At 43.5% G+C, this 17930-nt stretch overlaps 1 protein-coding gene across 7 annotated transcripts in view; it reads right to left on the bottom strand.

Annotated features, from left to right (window-relative positions):
* Positions 1-17930, bottom strand: part of SHROOM4 (shroom family member 4) — a 214281-nt gene that overhangs the window by 26897 nt on the left and 169454 nt on the right. For all 7 annotated transcript variants that reach the window (XM_033409622.2, XM_033409626.2, XM_033409623.2 and 4 more), the window contains 2 exons: positions 13519-15979; positions 7938-7999 (listed from right to left, as the gene is read on the bottom strand). In XM_033409622.2, coding sequence (XP_033265513.2) covers positions 7938-7999; positions 13519-15979 — 2523 coding nt within the window. The remainder of the gene's footprint in view (positions 1-7937; positions 8000-13518; positions 15980-17930) is intronic.

A 17930-nucleotide genomic window follows, 5' to 3' on the forward strand; every position in this document is an offset into this window, starting at 1 on the left:
GATTAAATTAATACCCAAGTATTTAAATTCACTTTGTCACACTCTTTGACAAATCCTTTCATGCCTCTGAAGGTTGCATTCTTCTTAGCTGGTAAAGCCTTCTTGAAAAGTGTACTATTCCTAATGAAATGAGATTCAATTCTGAATTATCCGTTTTCTTTTACTCAACTGCCAAATAGGAAATGTGTACTGGATATTCCACACTCTGCTCATGATGTGGTATGTTAAAAAGAAGGAAGAGAGCCCTAGGCTGTGAACTGAAAAACCTGGGTAGTAGTCTAGTTTTGTCACGTAGTTGCTGTATAATCCCAGAAGTAATGGGCTCTGGAGTCAGATGCCTGTTTGACCTTGGGCAAGTGACTTTAATCTATCTGTGAGTAAGTTTCCTCATCTGTAAAACTGGGTCAATAAATGGTAACTATCTCATAGGGTCATGATTAGTAATAAATAAAATAATTCATGTGAAATGCTTAGAGCAGTGCCTGATACCCAATAAACACTTAATAAATGTTAGCTATTATACCTTTTGTGGTTGTTGTTTTTAATAATAGTATAATAATACCTTTCCTGAATCTCAGCTTCCTTATCAGTCAAATGGGAAAAATAAGGCTTCACAGAGTTTCTTTGAGGATTAACTGTGGTTTTATATATATATATATATATATATATATATATATATATATATATAAATACTCTACACATTCGAAAGGTCTGTGCAAAGTAGAAAAATGGAAATGATCACAGGAGGCAATTATAAGTATGGAAAACCAAATGAGATAATCTAGGAAATAATTTCTTTGGGCTTTTAAATGCTTCACATTTATGTAGCTTTTTCTCCCAGCAGATCTACTCACCAATGTTTTTTTCCCTCCTGCTAATATCAAAATGTGTTTGCATTCTCTGCATGCAAACTAAATAACTGTGGAGGGAGACAACCAAGAGTGTAACTACCTGGAATTAAAATTCGTTGCAGGCTTCCAGGCAGAGAATGGCTCAAGAATATACATTTGATTTTCCCACCTACACCCATCATTCCAGTTGTGACAGAAATGATATAAGAAATGTTAAAAAATGTGTGTGTAGTGGGGAGAAGGTAAGTGGAAGCTCCATCAGGATTTCTCCTCTTTAAATGTCATCTCTGCCCTTGACCTTTCCTAGGCCTTCTCATCTTCCTTGAGATCATAAACTATGATCTGCTGCCTCCATATTCAGCAAAAATATTCTTTCCCTTTCCATTGACCTCTCCTTTCTGTTTTTAAACTTAAACCAGTTTCCCAAATCCTGATCAAACCATCACTTAAACCAGAGGTTCTCATATTTAGCTTGCATCAGAATTGCCTGAAGGGCTTCTTAAAACACACATCTCTGGGCCATGTCCCAGTTTCTGAATCAGTAGGTCTGGGTGGGGTCCAATAATTTGCATTTCTACTTCAGTTCTTAGGTGATACTGAGGTTGCTGGTCCTAGGACCACATTTTGAGAACCACTAACTTAAACCTTATCTCCCCCTCTAACTACCACCCCATTTCTCTCCTTCCTTTTCCTAGCCAACTTCTTTTTAAACATTTTAAAATGTATAAATGTCTTTTCAAGCACTCTTCTTTTAAACCCTTTTACTAATCACATAGTAGCACATAATCATTGTATTAAAATTAATGAAAAGAAACTGAAAGCCTCCTACTTTGCTGGTGGAAGCTGCTTTGGAAAACAGTTAGGCAGTTCCTTAAAAAGTTAACAGAGTTATCATATGGCCCAGAAATTCTACTCCTAAATATATACCCAAGAGAATTGAAAACATATGTCCACATAGAAATTTGTATGTGAATGGTCATAGCAGCATTATTCACAAAAAAAGTGAAAACAACCCAAATGTCCATTAATGGATGAATGGATAAATAAAATGTGGTATGTCCATACAATGGAATATTACTTGGCAAAAAACAGAATGAAATACTGATATATGGTATAACAAAGATGAACTGCTAAAGCTTGCTAAGTAAAAGAAGCCAGACACAAAAGCCCACATATTGTATGATTCCATTTATATGAAAGGTACATACAGAATAGGCAAATCCATAGAGACAGAAAGTAGATTAGTGGTTTCTTGAGGCTGAATGTGGAATAGAGAGTGACTGGAAATGAACAAAAGTGATCTTTTTAGGGAGATAGACATGTTCTAAAATTGGATTGTGGTGATGATTGCAATAGCATGCAAATTTACCAAAACTCACTGAATTGTACACTTAAAAGGTGAATTTAGGATGTGTAAAACTGTGTGCATTTCTTCTGTATGCATCCCCTTTACAGACCATTATGCCATCTGCTTTCTATGCCCACCATTTTACTAAGTTTGCTTTCTCGAAGGTCACTTGTGTGTCCAAACCGTCAAAGCCAATAGCAGTCCTCTCTTTATCGTCTGTGACGGTACACTGGCATACTTCTCCTTCTTACTACTCCAGATGCTTGCCCCTTCAATCCCCTTTGCTGGCTATTCTTCTTCATCCTACCTCCGCTGGCTGGGTGATCAACAGGCCTCCTCAAAAGCATCCCCTTGTCTTCCTCACTAACTTTAAATTCAACATATCCCAACTCAAACTTATTATCTCCACCAAACCAGGTCCCCTTGTCACCTGCCCCCACTCTATCAATAATTTTCTCTTTCTAAAGACACTGGGGCAGAAAATTATTTTTGGCTTAACTCCTTTCATTCCCAAGTTCTTTTTACTTTTCTCTCAAAAGTTGTCACGTATTTGTGAGCAAATTATCTGAACCAACAATTCACATGGGAATCAATGCAAACATTAAATACATGAAAAATGTTCAAACCAGAATAATCAAAGTAAGCAAATTAAAATTATAATATGTACCATGTATACCTATTGTATTAGAAAAAGAAAAATTTCCATGATGGCAAATTTTAGGGGAAACTGGTATTCTCCTATGTTGTTAATGGCAGAGTAAAACACCTCCAGGGAAAGCAGTTTGGTGAAATATATCAAGAACAATAAGAATGCTAATTTTCTTTCAACAACTAATCCCAACTCTGTATAACTGTTTTTAATGAGATAATTCAAAATGAGAAAAAGGTTATAGCTGCTCAAAATTTTTTAGCAGCATTACTTTATAATAGCAAGAAATTGGAAACAACCTAATTATCCACCAGTTTGGGAATGATTAAGCAAATTAGGACACATTAAGCTGGTGAAATATTATGCAGCCATTAAAATTTATAACTATTGAAGAAGGCTTTATAGCAACAGGAAAAATTGTTCACCAAATAATGCTTAGTGAGGAAAAAAGAAGCAGGACACATAAAATCACATCTACATAGTTATTATAATCATGACCCCCCCACCCGTAAATCTCTACACCTATAGATAAAGGCTGGCAGGGAAATGAAAACAATTAGGGTGTTAGGGTAGTAAGAATAAGGATACTTTTTCTATGGTTCTGAAGAACCTAGGGGCAGGACAGGAATAAAGACGCAGACCTAGGGAATGGACTTGAGGACACGGGGAGGGGGAAGGGTAAGCTGGGACGAAGTGAGAGTGGAATGGACATATATACACTACCAAACGTAAAATAGATAGCTGGTGGGAAGCAGCCGCATAGCACAGGGAGATCAGCTCGGTGCTTTGTGACCACCTAGAGAGGTGGGATAGGGAGAGTGGGAGGGAGACGCGAGAGGGAAGAGATATGGGGATATATGTATATGTATAGCTGATTCACTTTGTTATACAGCAGAAACTAACACAACATTGTAAAGCAATTATACTCCAATAAAGATGTTTAAAAAAAGATACTTTTTCTTCTGTTTTTAATTTCCTGTGATATTGCTTTCGCAATAAACATTTTCCCCCGAATATCCACATATTTATCTATCCCTTCTGTTACATTCCTATTGCACCCCCACCTTCCCAAAACAAGGCCACACTCATTCATGCCTGGATCACTGCCCCTAATTGGTCTTTCTTCAACCCATCTAGGCTGCAAATGCTGCCAAATTATCTGAAGTGCCATATTTACCATGTCACTTACCTGATCAATAACCTTCAATTGCTTCCATATTTGCCATCCTACCTAGTTTTCAAGGCCTAACTATCCTGGTGCAATACTTCACTCTTTACCCTTTTTCTCTACTGTTACTGTTGCTGCTGCTGCTCCTCTTCCTCCTCCTCCTCATTACAACTAACATTTACTGAGGGTTTATGGTGCCAGATTTTGTCCTAAATGCTTTACATATATTAACTCAATTATTCCACATAATAGTCACAGGAGGTAAGCACTCTTACCCCATTTCACAAATAAGGAAACCGATGGGGTGGGGTGAAAGAGAGGAGCTGGGCGGGGTGGGAGTGGGGGGGAAGAGAAAGCCACTTGCCAAATTCACACAGCTAGCGAACAGAAGAACCTGGATTTGAACCCAGGCAGACTGACTTCAAGGCCAGAACTTTTTTTTTTATTGAAGTACAGTTGATTTACAATGTTGTGCCAATCTCTGCTGTACAGCAAAGTGACTCAATTATGCACATATATACATTCTTTTTTTATATTCTTTTCCATTATGGTTTATCCCATGAGACTGGATATAGTTCCCTTTGCTATACAGTAGGGCCTTGTTTATCCATTCTAAATGTAATAGTTTGCATCTACCAACCCAAACTCCCACTCCATCCCTCTCCCTCCTCACGTCCCCCTTGGCAACCACAAGTCTGTTCTCTATGTCTTTGAGTCTGTTTTTGTTTTGTAGAAAGGTTCATTTGTGCCGTATTTCAGATTCCACATATAAGTGATATCATATGGTATTCGTCTTTCTCTTTCTGACTTACTTCACTTAGTATGATGATCTCTAGTTGCATCCATGTTGCTGCAAATGGCATTATTTCGTTCTTTTTTATGGCTGAGTAGTATTCTATTGTATATATCTACCACATCTTCTTTATCCATTCATCTGTTGATGGACACTTAGGCTGTTTCCATGTTTTGGTTATTGTGAACAGTGCTGCTATAAACATCGGGGCGCATGTATCCTTTTGAATTATAGTTTTGTCCGGATATATTCCCAGGAGTGGGATTGCTGGATCACATGGTAATTCTATTTTTAGTTTTCTGAGAAACCTCCATACTGTTCTCCATAGTGGCTGTACCAACTTACATTCCCACCAACAGTGTAGGAGGGTTCCCTTTTCTCCACATGCTCTCCAGCATTTGTTATTTGTAGACTTTTTAATGATAAGGCCAGAACTCTTAACAACCAGCAGGGTTTATTCCTCCAATACAGCCTGCTTAGTTTCCCCTCTGGGCCTTTCCTCCTATAGGCCCCAGCCTTTAGTTTTCTTACCCTCCAATGAACTTAAATAGGGCACAATGATACTTATCATGTATTGGCCCCTTACCATGTGCCAGCCTTTTCTTGTTTAAACCATGTATTTGACACTTTTTCATCTTATAGCAACTAGCCTGAGTTGAAAACCTGGCTTGTCCCTTTAGTATCTGTGAGACCTTGAGTAAGTTACTTAGCTCCTCTGAACCTCAGATTCTTTATCTGAATCATTGGTTCTCAAAGTGTGATCCCAGAACCAGCTGCATCAGCATCACCTGGGGAGCTTGTTAGACATACACATTTTGAGCCCCATTCCACACCTACTGGATCACACTCCCTGGGGGCGGGGTGGGAGCTATCATGTATCTGGATTTTTTTTTTTAACAAGCCCTCCAGGTATTTCTAATGCACATTCAAGTTCAAGAATCACTGCCCTAGTTATAATAATGCCTACCTGACAGTTTTGGGGAAGATAAAACAGGATATGTGTAACTTAGCTAGTGGCACATAGGTTGTTTTGCAACTGGTAATTTATTATTACTGCTACTTAACTTTGTGTGGATTAGTCTTCCTTGCTCAAGCTGGGGATGGGCAGGCATCATGCTTCCTGATGCTCTTCCTCTAATATTTCCCTGCTTGCCTAGAAACAGGCAGTACATATACTAGGTTTTAAATAAAGTCCCCTTCCTTGACTGGCTGATTAGTAAGAGAGCCATTTTGGAGAAGCACCATAGTGTAGTATAGTGTCTCTGAAGCTAGACTACCTGGGTCTAGTCAACTTACTAGCTGTGGGACTTTAGGCAACTGAATTTATCTATCTGTGTTTCAGTTTCTTCTCTCGGTCAAATGAAGAAACTAACAGTACCTACCCCTTAAGGTTATGGTGGTAAATAAATATTTGTAAAGCGCTTTGAATGGTGCCTAGAATAGAGTACCGTGCTCAAGAAATGTTAGTTGGCATTATTATTTTTGTGTCATTTTACCTATTCAATGGTGGAGGAGGCTGTTTCTTCATTTGGCAAGCAAATGACAAATACATCTTGAGCAACTTCTCTGTGTCAGGCACCGTGCTAGGCATGGAGAATACATCCGTGACCAAGGTGTGGTCTCCTTTTTCGACAGTCTCAGTCTAGTAGGGGAAACTCAGCAGACCCACTAGACTGAAATGATTTCTCCAAGAACAGTGGGGAATCAAGGCCAGCCACAGAATCCCACAGTATCCCCACCCAGGCCTTAGGCCCCTGAGACATGATACTGAGGGGTCCATTTGAAGCGTTTCCTTAGGGATCCTAATTGAAGCAGTTATAATGGAAAAAGCATGAACTTTGGGGCCAGATAAACCTGAGTCTGAGTCCTGGCTCCATCACTTACTAGCTGTGCGACCTCAACTAAGTTATATAACCTCTGTGGACCTCATCTATAAAATAGGTAGTAAAATTAACTGTTGTGGAGAATAAATGAGATTATGGTTATAAAAAGATCCAGCCCAGTGACTGACACTTAGCTGGTGATCAGTAAATGTTGGCTTCCTCTCTTTCCATTGCCAATCAGAAAACCAATAGGTTTCCCAGACTCTGGAGTCAAAAGAAAGCCCAATTTATTCCTGACTACACCACCAAATCACAGGGGATAATATAGACCACTGGAAAGAACCCTGGGCTTTTCAGAGGTCAGGGGATCCAGATTCTAGCCCTCTTCCTAGGTGCCCCCACAGAGGCGCAGCTAAGAGCCGTCTTCCCTGTCCCTCCTTTATTCCTGGAGTTTGAGTTAAAGAATCAATACAATTTACGGGCCTCTTGTCCTGGAGAAGAACTAGCTGAAAGAGTATATCAAACAATTTCACAAAAGGGGTTCCAACCAGACTGATGGAGAGCAACCTGGAGGACGTAACTGTCTCCTCCACATGGTCACCTATGACAGGTGGGCTCATGTCTTTGGAGCATAAGTGCCAGGTGCCATGTTCCCCACATTACAGGAACAGATTCTCCACTCTGGGCATTCTTTTTTCCTTAAGGGCTCTGCAGAAGCAACTCTTTCCCCTCTAGCCCAAGCCATACATACCATTTGTAAAAATGTCCCTGCCTTCTTTTAGGAATTCTAACCTATTGTTAACATGATCTGCCTTGGATTTTTAATGAACAGACCTTAATCTCTCAACAAGCCCTATAAAAAGAAAGGTGGCAGAATCCAAGAAACATTCTGAGGCAAAGGCACAGCAGTGGCTGGACAGTCTTACCTCCGCTCTGGCCCCTCCAACCACCCAGTGGCTGCTTGGAAGGCAAGCATAGTTTATACCTTCCCATCTGTGTTTTAGCATGGTCTGGTCCCCATGTCCTTGTGCCTGGGCACCTGCCTCAGGCCTCTGAGCTGATGGGCACAATGTCCCACAATACTCCTTTTTACGTATTCCAAAATGTGCTACCCATCAGTTTGGTCTATAGCCCAGCTGCCTGGTGGGCAGGCTGGATTACATCTTACAGCACCAAGGCCTTTGTACTGACACCATACAAGGTTCCTCAAAGGAAACAGAGCAAATAGAAAACAGAAAACCTTACCAGTTTCCACAGAAGCCTCAGAGGTACTAACTCACCCCAACTCCCAGAGCGGTCACTTACCTCCCTGACTGGCTGGTCTTCCTGTTTCCTGTTATTGGCTTCCATTTGTCCCCAGGAAAGTCCTGCAAAGCAAAATTCTGATAAGTTAGGGAGCTCTGGACAGCCAGGTATATAGATGGCTTCAAAAATGTAAAGAGGTCAGGAGCTTGTCCTGGGCCAGGCCCACCCCCTCTTCCCCACCCCCACAGCTAGTTCCTTCTACTCTCCCATGCAGGCTACAGAACTATGTACCTAGGGGGCTGCCTTTCTGTCAGGAGGCTTGCTGGGCTGCTGGGGGCATGCAGAGTCTAAGACAGCACTCAAGGACCTGGACAATGTGGTCTAGAAACTCTGAGTTTCCCTCTCTTTCTCCACTCCCCTCCCAAACCACGTTAAAAACCAGTTTAGCATGTTTGCTGTTTGTTCTGGCTCTTGCAAAGAAAATCTCTTTGTTCTTCCCAGTGAACCTGCTTGTTCCTCTTGCCTCTTCCACCATAGAAAGCAACTTCTTGGAAGCCGCAGCCCTTGAGGAGGCTTTGAGGCCTAAAGCTCCTGCTGCTACAACCCTGTCCTAGCCCACCCTGTACTTCAGGGGCCCTTCCTCCTCGTTCCAGATCCGCTGACAGTGGCTGAGGTGGGCTTATTTCTGGGGAGCACTCATCCCCCATATTACAGGAGGAGACTCTTCACCCTGGGCATATTGTTCTTAAGGGCTTTGCCCAAGCATTCTTTTCCCTGCAGCCCAAGCCACATATGCCATTTGTAAAAACGTCCTTGCTTCCTATTCTAGCTCCAAGCCTAATGCAAATTTGCCTTTGACGTTCTCCCTGATTTCAGCATTCCGTACCCTCTACCTAGTGACTCAGAACTTAGCCCAACGGGAATGCACAGTTTTTCCTAAACCTCACTGATCTTCCAAAGTCCCGCTTTCTCCAATGCTATTATTGGTCCCATTCAAAGTTTTATTAACTTTGCCTCAGTAAAAAAAAAAAAAAAATTACTACCTTTTGGGGGTAAGACACCTGGTTGTCAGTCATTCTGGCTAAGATACTCATTATTTGAGGGTAGTTATGTCACTTCCCTGAACCTCAGCTTCCTGTCTGGCAAATAAGGACTAGGCTATCTAGCCTTGCTGGATTCCCAGGAGTGAGGATAAAATGGGATGTGTATAGAGAATGTTTAGCACAGCACTCGGCACATAGGAGGTTCTGGACGTTAGTAGCCATGGAAACGATGAGGTTTCACAGCTTTCAGAGGACCAGAGCAGTCCCTGCCTGTACCTGTCATGTGAGAGCATCAAAAACCACTTGTTCAACTCAGATTCTGCCTTGATGCCCTTGTAAGATGTCCCGGCTTTCAAAGACACTATTCCTCATTTTGCCACAGTGGGAGCCAGGATTTCCTGTCCATGCCCTGTCTAGCCCTGTGGGAAGTGCTCAGTAAATAGAAGTGGCCAAACCAAAGTCCTGTCCCAACTCTCAATCTCCTCAACTCCCCAGTATCACCTTACTTTTTTTTTCACTGAGCCACTTAGGTTGCTGTAAATTGTCTGCACTCTTTGAATCAAAGAGGCAGATATCTCCATGGCTTGTTGCAGATGGGGATTGACTGTGGTAGGAACTTGTTGCCCTAGTGGAAGTTATACTGCTAGAAGGCATCCTGCCAGAGTGGGGAGGGCCTGGGCTTTGCAATCAGCTTTTGGAGAGGCAGTGTAGCACAAGTAGGAGCTTGGCCTCTGAGGCCACACTACATGGATTCAAATCCCACACTGAGTGTGACCTCAGGCAAACTACCGAGTTCCTCTTAGCTCATTTCCCCCAGCTATTTAATAGTGATCATAATAATAACAGTATCTATTTCTTGATTGCTTTGAGGATGACATGAGTTGACACATGTAAAGCACCTAGAACAGCACCTGGTACGCCACAGACACTCAAATGTTAATTATCATTATGTTGTTCAAATCCTAGCTTCACCACTTGCAGGATGTGTGATCTCACTGAGCCTCAGCTTTCTCAGCTGTAAAATGGGGATCCTATTATAATGTATCTCATATAGTTGTTAAATGAAATACTTTGATAATATATGCAGAACTAACTGGCATGAAGCATGAGGGATTTAGGTGTGTGCTGATTTTAGTTCTCTTAACAGCACCAAAGAGGATCCAATTGACTCCCCATCCTCTTCCAGGGGCCATAAAGAGCAGGATCTCAACCCTACTTCAGATAGCCACCATCACAACTACCTTAGCCACCTGAGCTGGGGTATCCTAACGCATCTACAAGTTTTCCCCATGTCTGGAGGGAGGGTGAGCTCAGGTGGCAGGGGTAGAAATGGGCATGAAGTGGCTTCTGGACGGCTGTCCACATGTCTGAAAGCCTAGCGTCTAAGCAGACCTACTTATCTAATCTAACAGACATTAGGAAACCAATGTGTCCTTCCCTCAGAGTACAAAAGGAGAGGCATGGTATGGGCACATGCACACCTGCATTGCTACTGTCAGCTGCTGCAACCTGCAAATCTCACCTCCTTCCCTTATGGAGTTACTGGCCCTAGGATGACCGTTCTGCAGCTGTCATCTGCTTACCCCATCCCCACCCCCAACTTCAGCCCCTTTTCTCCATTGTCTACTTGCAGGTCCTTGTTTCAGCAAAAGTTTCTCAAGGTAAACCCAAACCTCCCTTTATTCTAAAAGATAATAACTAACCTTTAAAAAATGATTACTATCTGGTAGTTACTGTTCTAAATGCCTTGCACATGTTACATCATTTAATCCTCTCAACCAACTTATGAAGTAGGTACTGTTATCATTTCCATTTTTTTTAGATGGGAATGCTTAGGAATTCAAACCCAGGTAGTCTGGTTTCAGCATCATGCCCTTAAACCATTATTTTATATTTCCTCTCCTTTTTTCCTGCTACATTTTATTATGAATATTTTCAAACACTTAGAAAAGTTGAACAAGTTTACAATGAACACCTATATATTCACCATTGTATAGTTTCTACAGTTAGTATTTTACTGTATTTGCCTTATCACATATCTATTCACTCCTCTATCCATCCACAAATCCATCTTAAATTCTTGATGCATTTCAAAGTACAACTTTATCCCCATACATTTGAAAACTTAAATGGAATGGACAAATTCCTTGAAAGGCAAACTACCAAAGCTCACTCAAGAAGAAATAGATAACCCAGATAACCCTATATCTATTAAAGAAATTGAATTTGTTGTCAAAAATCTTTCCACTAAGAAAACTCTAGGCCCAGATGGCTTCAATGATGAATTCTACCAAACATTCAAGGAAAAAAAAATACCAGTTCTATGCAAACTCTTCCGGAAAATAGGAGAGAAGAGAACAATTCCCAACTCATTTGGTGAGGCCAGTATCTTGATATGAAAACCAGACTCGGGCTTCCCTGGTGGTGCAGTGGTTGAGGGTCCGCCTGCCCATGCAGGGGACACGGGTTCATGCCCCGGTCCGGGAGGATACCGCATGCCGCGGAGCGGCTGGGCCTGTGAGCCATGGCCACTGAGCCTGCGCGTCCGGAGCCTGTGCTCCGCAATGGGAGAGGCCACAGCGGTGAGAGGCCCACGTACCGCAAAAGAAAACCCCCCAAAAAACCCAAACAAACAGAAAAAACAGACTCGGACATCACGAGAAAACTACAAACTAAAATCCGTGATATACATAGACAAAAATCCTTAACAAAATACTAGCAAATCAAATCTGGTAATATATAAAAAGGATAAGACGTCATGACCAAGTGGGATTTATTCTGGCAATGCTAGCCTGGTTCTTATTTCAAAAATCAATCAATGTAATTCACCATATCAACAGACTAAAAGAGAAAAACTGTATGACCATCTCAATAGATACAGAAAAAGCACTTGAAAAAAAATTCAATATCCACTCTTGATAAAAGCTCTCCCAACAAACTAGGAATAAAAGGGAATTTCTTCAACCTGTTATAAGGCATCTACAAAAAAATCTACAGCTAACATCAAACTTAATAGTGAAAAATTGGGAACAAAGTAACAATATCTGCTCTCACCACTTCTACTAAACACTGTATTGGAGGTCCTAGACAGTGCAATAGGGGCCTCCTCTCCTAATAAAGCCACACACAGTGGAAATGAAGACAAAATTACTTATATTTACGGATGACATGATTGTCTATGTAGAAAATCTTTTAAAATCTACCAAGAAAAGTGAGTTTGGCAAGGTTGCAGGATACAAGGAAAATATACAAAATTAAATTGCATTTCTACATAATAGTAAAGAATTTTAACTTGACCTTAAGAAAACAATAGTATCTACAATGGCAGCAAAAACATGAAATCTTAAGGATAAATATAACAAAATATGTGCAACATCTGTATGCTGAAAACTAGAAAATAAGTTGTGTAAATCAATATACTTCAAAAGCTCAAGCATACATATCATTAAAGTTTGATATTTGTTTACAGTATTTTAGGCAAAATTTACTTCCAGCGAAATGCACAAACATTAAGTGTACATCTGTTAAGGTTTGGCAAATGTATACACCTGTGTAACTCAAACTCTTATCAAGATATAGATCATCACCCAACAAAGTTCCCTCATGCCCTTTCCTAGTCAATCTCTGTGCTGCCTGCCACAGGCAACCACTGTTTTGAAATTTTTTTCCATAGAATAGCTGTTTTAGAACTTTATAGAAAGGAATAGTAGAGTATGTACTCTTCTGTGTAAGGCTTCTTTACCCCTAAGTTTCGTTTCTTCAAAGAATATGTATTGAGCAATTTCATACAGTAAGTCTTTCAGAAGTGTAGGCCTATGCAAAAACAGTTCAACACAGGAACTAACTTCTGGTTTGAATGCACCAGCCAAAAGGTGGCACTAGGAAAGCCATGGGAAAGGAATCTGGTGGTAAGCTGGCAACAGCATAGGGAGTCCTTCCACAGATACCCTGAGGGATGGTGGTGGCTTGTATTAGAGTTGTAGGTCATAACCAGGGTATAGCAACAGCCAATTTAGACCTGGGTCTCTGCAAACAAAGCCTGGGAGACATCTGCAAGTTTTGCAGCTCCAAATATATTTTAAAGCAGGAAATGGAAGGGAATACATGCTGTTTTGGATCAGGCACTGAGCCTGGCACTCTGTGTTACACAATCTCATTTGATCCACCCAACTAATTCATGAGGCAGCCATTACTTTCCTCCACTTTAGAGATGAGGTAATAAGACTTTATTTAGTACTGGCCATTTTATGAGGTAAAAATTCTTTTCTTTTTCCCTTTAAAAAGAATCACATAACTACAACTTTTGGTGGCTGGATGACTTGCTTAAGTTCACTCAGATACCAATTATACAGTCAGGATATAAAGCCCAGTTGTGTTCATTTTGTGAAGCAAAAGTTATTTTATTCTACCTCTAAAGATGAGGTAAGTGCAATTTTGATCACTGAATGTCTTGCCCAAGGTTAGTAAGCTACCACCTGGTGGACCCAGCACTATATAATTTTAAGACATTATAATTGTTACGTTTTCAAATGATTTACCTAGCTTTCTCCTCACAAAGGGAATAATGAAGCTCACCCATCCGAGAGTCAAGTCCTCACCTGCACTGTTGGATTCCTGGGTTTCCAAGTGTTGCCAGGTGCCAAGCTGCTGTCCTCAAGGGTACCATGCTGGGGATTATGATAACAAGCTGAACACCGGATACACTGGTGGTGGTGGCACCGGCAGTTGTAGCAGTTTGGCATCATATTTCTCTTTCGCAAAGCAGGGCAGACTTCCCCAGAACAATAAATGCAAGGGTCATGGACTACAGCTCCCTGGACATTGCAGGAGTAAGAGCACGTCCTGCGGTAATCAAAATCACCACAGTGTAGTGGCTTACAACACATGGATTGTTCTAGACCTTTGCTTGCAAAACATTCTTTGTAAGTGGTAGTTTCTGACTGAAGGGGTGACATGGAATGATATGATTGGTCTGTGGCATGACAGGGTTGGTCTGTGGAGTGATATGATTGGTCCATGGGATGGCGCCTCAATTCCCTATAGCTGGAGCTCATTGGCTGGAAGTTTTGGTCAACAGGTTTTGGTCTCTGGGTAAAAGTCTTGCTATGAGTGGTTAAACCTGGCAAATGAGATGTCGATAAGGATTTGCTACTCTCTTCAAAGAACTTTCTTCTGTCTGCAAAGGGCAAGAGGATGGCTTCTTCCCCAGCTTGGGCAGTAGAAGCCTTCAATTCCTTGTCACCTGGGTTGGAAGAGTTTTCCATGGCTAGTGCCACATGTGGCTGCAGGTTGTGCTCTGGCGACCATCTCCAGTGACCTCCACAGACTCCACGGTGAACATTTGTTTTTTCAGAGTCTGAGGAGGATGGGTCAGATGCTTTCCACCAGGTGTTCAGGCTCAAAGAGGACTGGCCAGGTCTCTGGCTAGGGCTCATTCGTCCCTCCAAGCCCGTCCTAGATTCATGGCCCTCAGGGGCTTGGCTGAGGCACTCTGAAGACCTAGCCCTGAGTATCATGCTCTTGTTGAAGAGCTTGTCTCTGGGGCTAGGTGGTTTTTTATACGAAGATAGAAGGGATGAGTTAGAGGCAGGAAGTGGAGGACTTTCTAGGCACTCCTCGGTCTCTTCCACTGGCTCCTTGGTGTCACACAGCTGTGACAAGGGACTCTTGCCTTTCTGGAGCTGGGCCTTCCTCCTCTGAATTTCATTACGTAGATTGGTAGCAAAACGTTCGTTCTTCCGCCGGTTTTGTATTGAGCGGCCCCGGGTCCCTCCATTTCGCCTACCACCCATCCGGCCACACTCCTTGGGCTCACTGTCCCCTTCTTCAGTTGTCTCTGTGCGGCCAGCTACTTTAGTGGTTTGTTGAACAAGGGAGCCAGAGGCAGAGGACTGCTGGCTGGCCAATTCACTGTCAGCTCTGCTTGCTCTGTTTGGGTCCTGGAAACTTCTTTCTGGAGGATGTCCATCAGCCTCTCCATGTGGGGAACTGCTTGGGCTCTGATGCCCCGAACCCAGAAGTCTATCATCCATTGGCCTGGTCTTTCTTTCTTTGCTGGGCTGGTCCTGGGTTCCTCCTGCAGGGGGACATGGGCTTTTCTTGCCTGTGTGGCTACTGTGCAAAGGGGATAGAGTCCACTCCTGCCCATCCTGCCCAGCTGGAAGCTCCGTCCCCTTGCTGTCCCTAGTATCAAGGTGCACATGCTGCAAGTGGGATGCCAGTAGCTCTTCAGGGGCACTATGGCGATGTCCTGTGAGGTGTGGAGGGCTGCCAAAAGAAGAAGCCTTAGCTAGTTCTGCTGAAGCCTGGTTAAGTGGGCTGGAATCTGTGCTGGAAGCTTTGTCATATGCTTTTGGGAATCCAACAGCTTTGGCCGAGGCCTCCATCAGTAGATGCTCAGAGCCCTTCTGGCTGGATTCAGGAAGTTGGCTGAGCTCACAGTTCTGATGGCCCTCATTTGTCACTTGGTCTTGCCCGCTGAGGCAGCAGAACCTGTTAGGGTTCCTTGGGGATAGCATGGTGTCCAAGCTAGGTTTCTCCGTCTGTTGCAAGGAGTCCACAAGCTCAGAAGCCCTGCTCTGCTCTCCACTGAGGAGTTGGGCTCTGGAGGCCTGAAGACTGTCTCGCCTCACTGGAGGTTGTGGTGGACCCCTGGCAGCCTTGGCAGGCCCTGAGTGGTGGACCTCCTGTGGACGGGATGATATCTGGGAGCTAGGAGTCAAGTGGCTCCCACTGGTATGCCGGCCACCTCCTGAGGTTTCGGCCACATTAAGCTGGCCATTAGGGGCCTTGGTTGGCCCTGGGCCTTGCATGATGCAGTCCACAGAGCCTGGCTCCTCTGGCCTGAGGGAAAGGGCACAGTCAGAGGCATTTGAGCTGGCCGAGAAGGAGCTATAGGCTGAGTCACGCTGATTGGGGTATGTGCTCTGGTCAATGGGCAAGAGGTGGCCCTCATAGGTGGCTTGGCCTGGTTGCTCCAGGCTCTCCATGCTGCCAATGGAGCTGCTTTTCTCAGTGCTGCAGTGCCGGGAGAGTGGACACCACTGCACACACACGTCACTGCAAGACACAGGGCACACCAGTTAGTTACGTCACCAGATCCCTTTCCCACCTTGGCCAGCCCTGCCATGGGAGAAGCAGGACAACCCAGAGGCACCCATGTCACAAGTGAGAGATAAGGCAAAAGAGGAAGGAAGGGAAACAGGGGAACAGATGGACACTGGGGGTACTACAGAAATGTGGTAAAATGGGAGACAAGATGATATGTGGAAGAAGGATAGGGCAAGATCCCAAAGACTAACAGTGTGAGAACTCCACTGAGGGTTGTGCTCTGTTTCTCTGCCTTCAGTGAGTCTAGAATTGCTTCTGGACTATTGCTGTCCCCAGGGAGTCAGCTATAGCTCTCTGCTAGGAGAAACAAGCATGGACTATTAGCATTTGAGAGGGGCCCTAAAGGGCTGATTTAATTTCAGCCAGCCCATTTTGTAAATCAGTGGTTCTCAAATTTGAGCATGTATTAGAATCACCCAGAGGGCTCATCAAAACACAAGTGACTAGGTCTCATGTCCAGAGTTTTAGGTCTGGGTGGATCCTGAGAATTTTACTTCTGACAAGTTCCTGGGTGATGCTGGTGCTGTTGGTTCAGGGACCATATGCTTTTGAGAATCATTGGTGTCAAGCAAGCCCTGCAAAGGGAAGTGATTGTGAGGATGTGATTTTCTCAACATCGCCCAGCTCTAGTTCATGGCCCAGACAGGGCCAGAATTTAGGTGTCCCCCTGTTCTTTTCTTGGTAATAGTAATCCTCACCATTTACCAAGAACCTACAATGTGCCAGGCACTTTACAATGTCTCATTTCAAATTGAAGGGGAGAGATTATTATCTCCACTTGACAAATGAGAAAACTGAAGCTGAGAGAGGGAAAGTAAACTGACAAGCTCACACAGCAGCTAAAGAAGCAGACCTGGAATTTGAACCCAGGCCTCTACGAGTCTAATGTCCTAGGTCTTCTGCTACACTGTCTGTTAAATGTAAATAATAGTAATATCTGTATCAGAGGGTTGCTTTGTGGGTGAAACCAGATAATAAAAGTGAAGCTCTTGTCGCAGCCTGGGCACCTAGTGAAGGTTCAATACCTGGAGCTGCTGCTCTCTTGATTGTTGTTTTCATGGCTATTGTTATCAGCATCCTCTCTACTATGACTTTTGATACTATAGTGGTCCCTGCCCACCCAGGCCACCCTCATCCCCCATGGCAAAGCCAAACCAGGGAGAACAAAGAAGGGACTAGGATCAGACACAATCTTGAATTTTAAGTACCATTTCCCACACACAAAGCCAAAATGAGCCAAGTCATGCCAGTAACACCCTGTGGCTAGAAACCCAGGAGGTTGCAGGCTGCCCTCAGAAAGGCCACAGTTCCAAACACCAGAGCTGAGCAGTGGCGGGAGCCCACAAGATCCCCCAGGTCAGCCTTTCCTAATTCTTGCTCCCTGCCTTGCCCCTTAGCCACTCCACTTACTTGACCTCTTGGCTAGGAATCCATCAATTACTCCTTGGCAAGGAGATCTGCTACCCAACCCACCACCCTTCCTGCTGAAAACAGCCACACCCCCACTCAAACAGGAGCCAAGCTCAGAATGTACTTCTGTGTATTCTCCCAGAACAAAACTGCCTCTGCCTCCTCCCTGAGCCCCTGACTTCCGATGCCAAATAAAGACACCGAGTCAGGGCAAACTCAACCCTTAGCTTCCCTGAGCCTCCTCAACAGAAATCCCTTCTCAGAGGGAAGATCTTGTTGTGGAAGGGAAAAGGCAGCTGAGGCCAGCAGCTTTGCTGGCTCTGGGCTTGCTGAGAAAGTTCTCTGAGTCTGCTGGGCAGCTCTTTCAACCACAGACCATCCCAAGCACCCTAAATTGAGAGATCCTCATTGCAGGTGGACCCTGCTATTCAGGGAGGTTCCCATTCTGAAAGCTTTGGTTCTGTGACAGAGCTGGGATGAGAGGAACAAT

This window comes from Orcinus orca, chromosome X (assembly GCF_937001465.1).
Source record: "Orcinus orca chromosome X, mOrcOrc1.1, whole genome shotgun sequence".
Lineage (NCBI taxonomy): Eukaryota > Metazoa > Chordata > Mammalia > Artiodactyla > Delphinidae > Orcinus > Orcinus orca.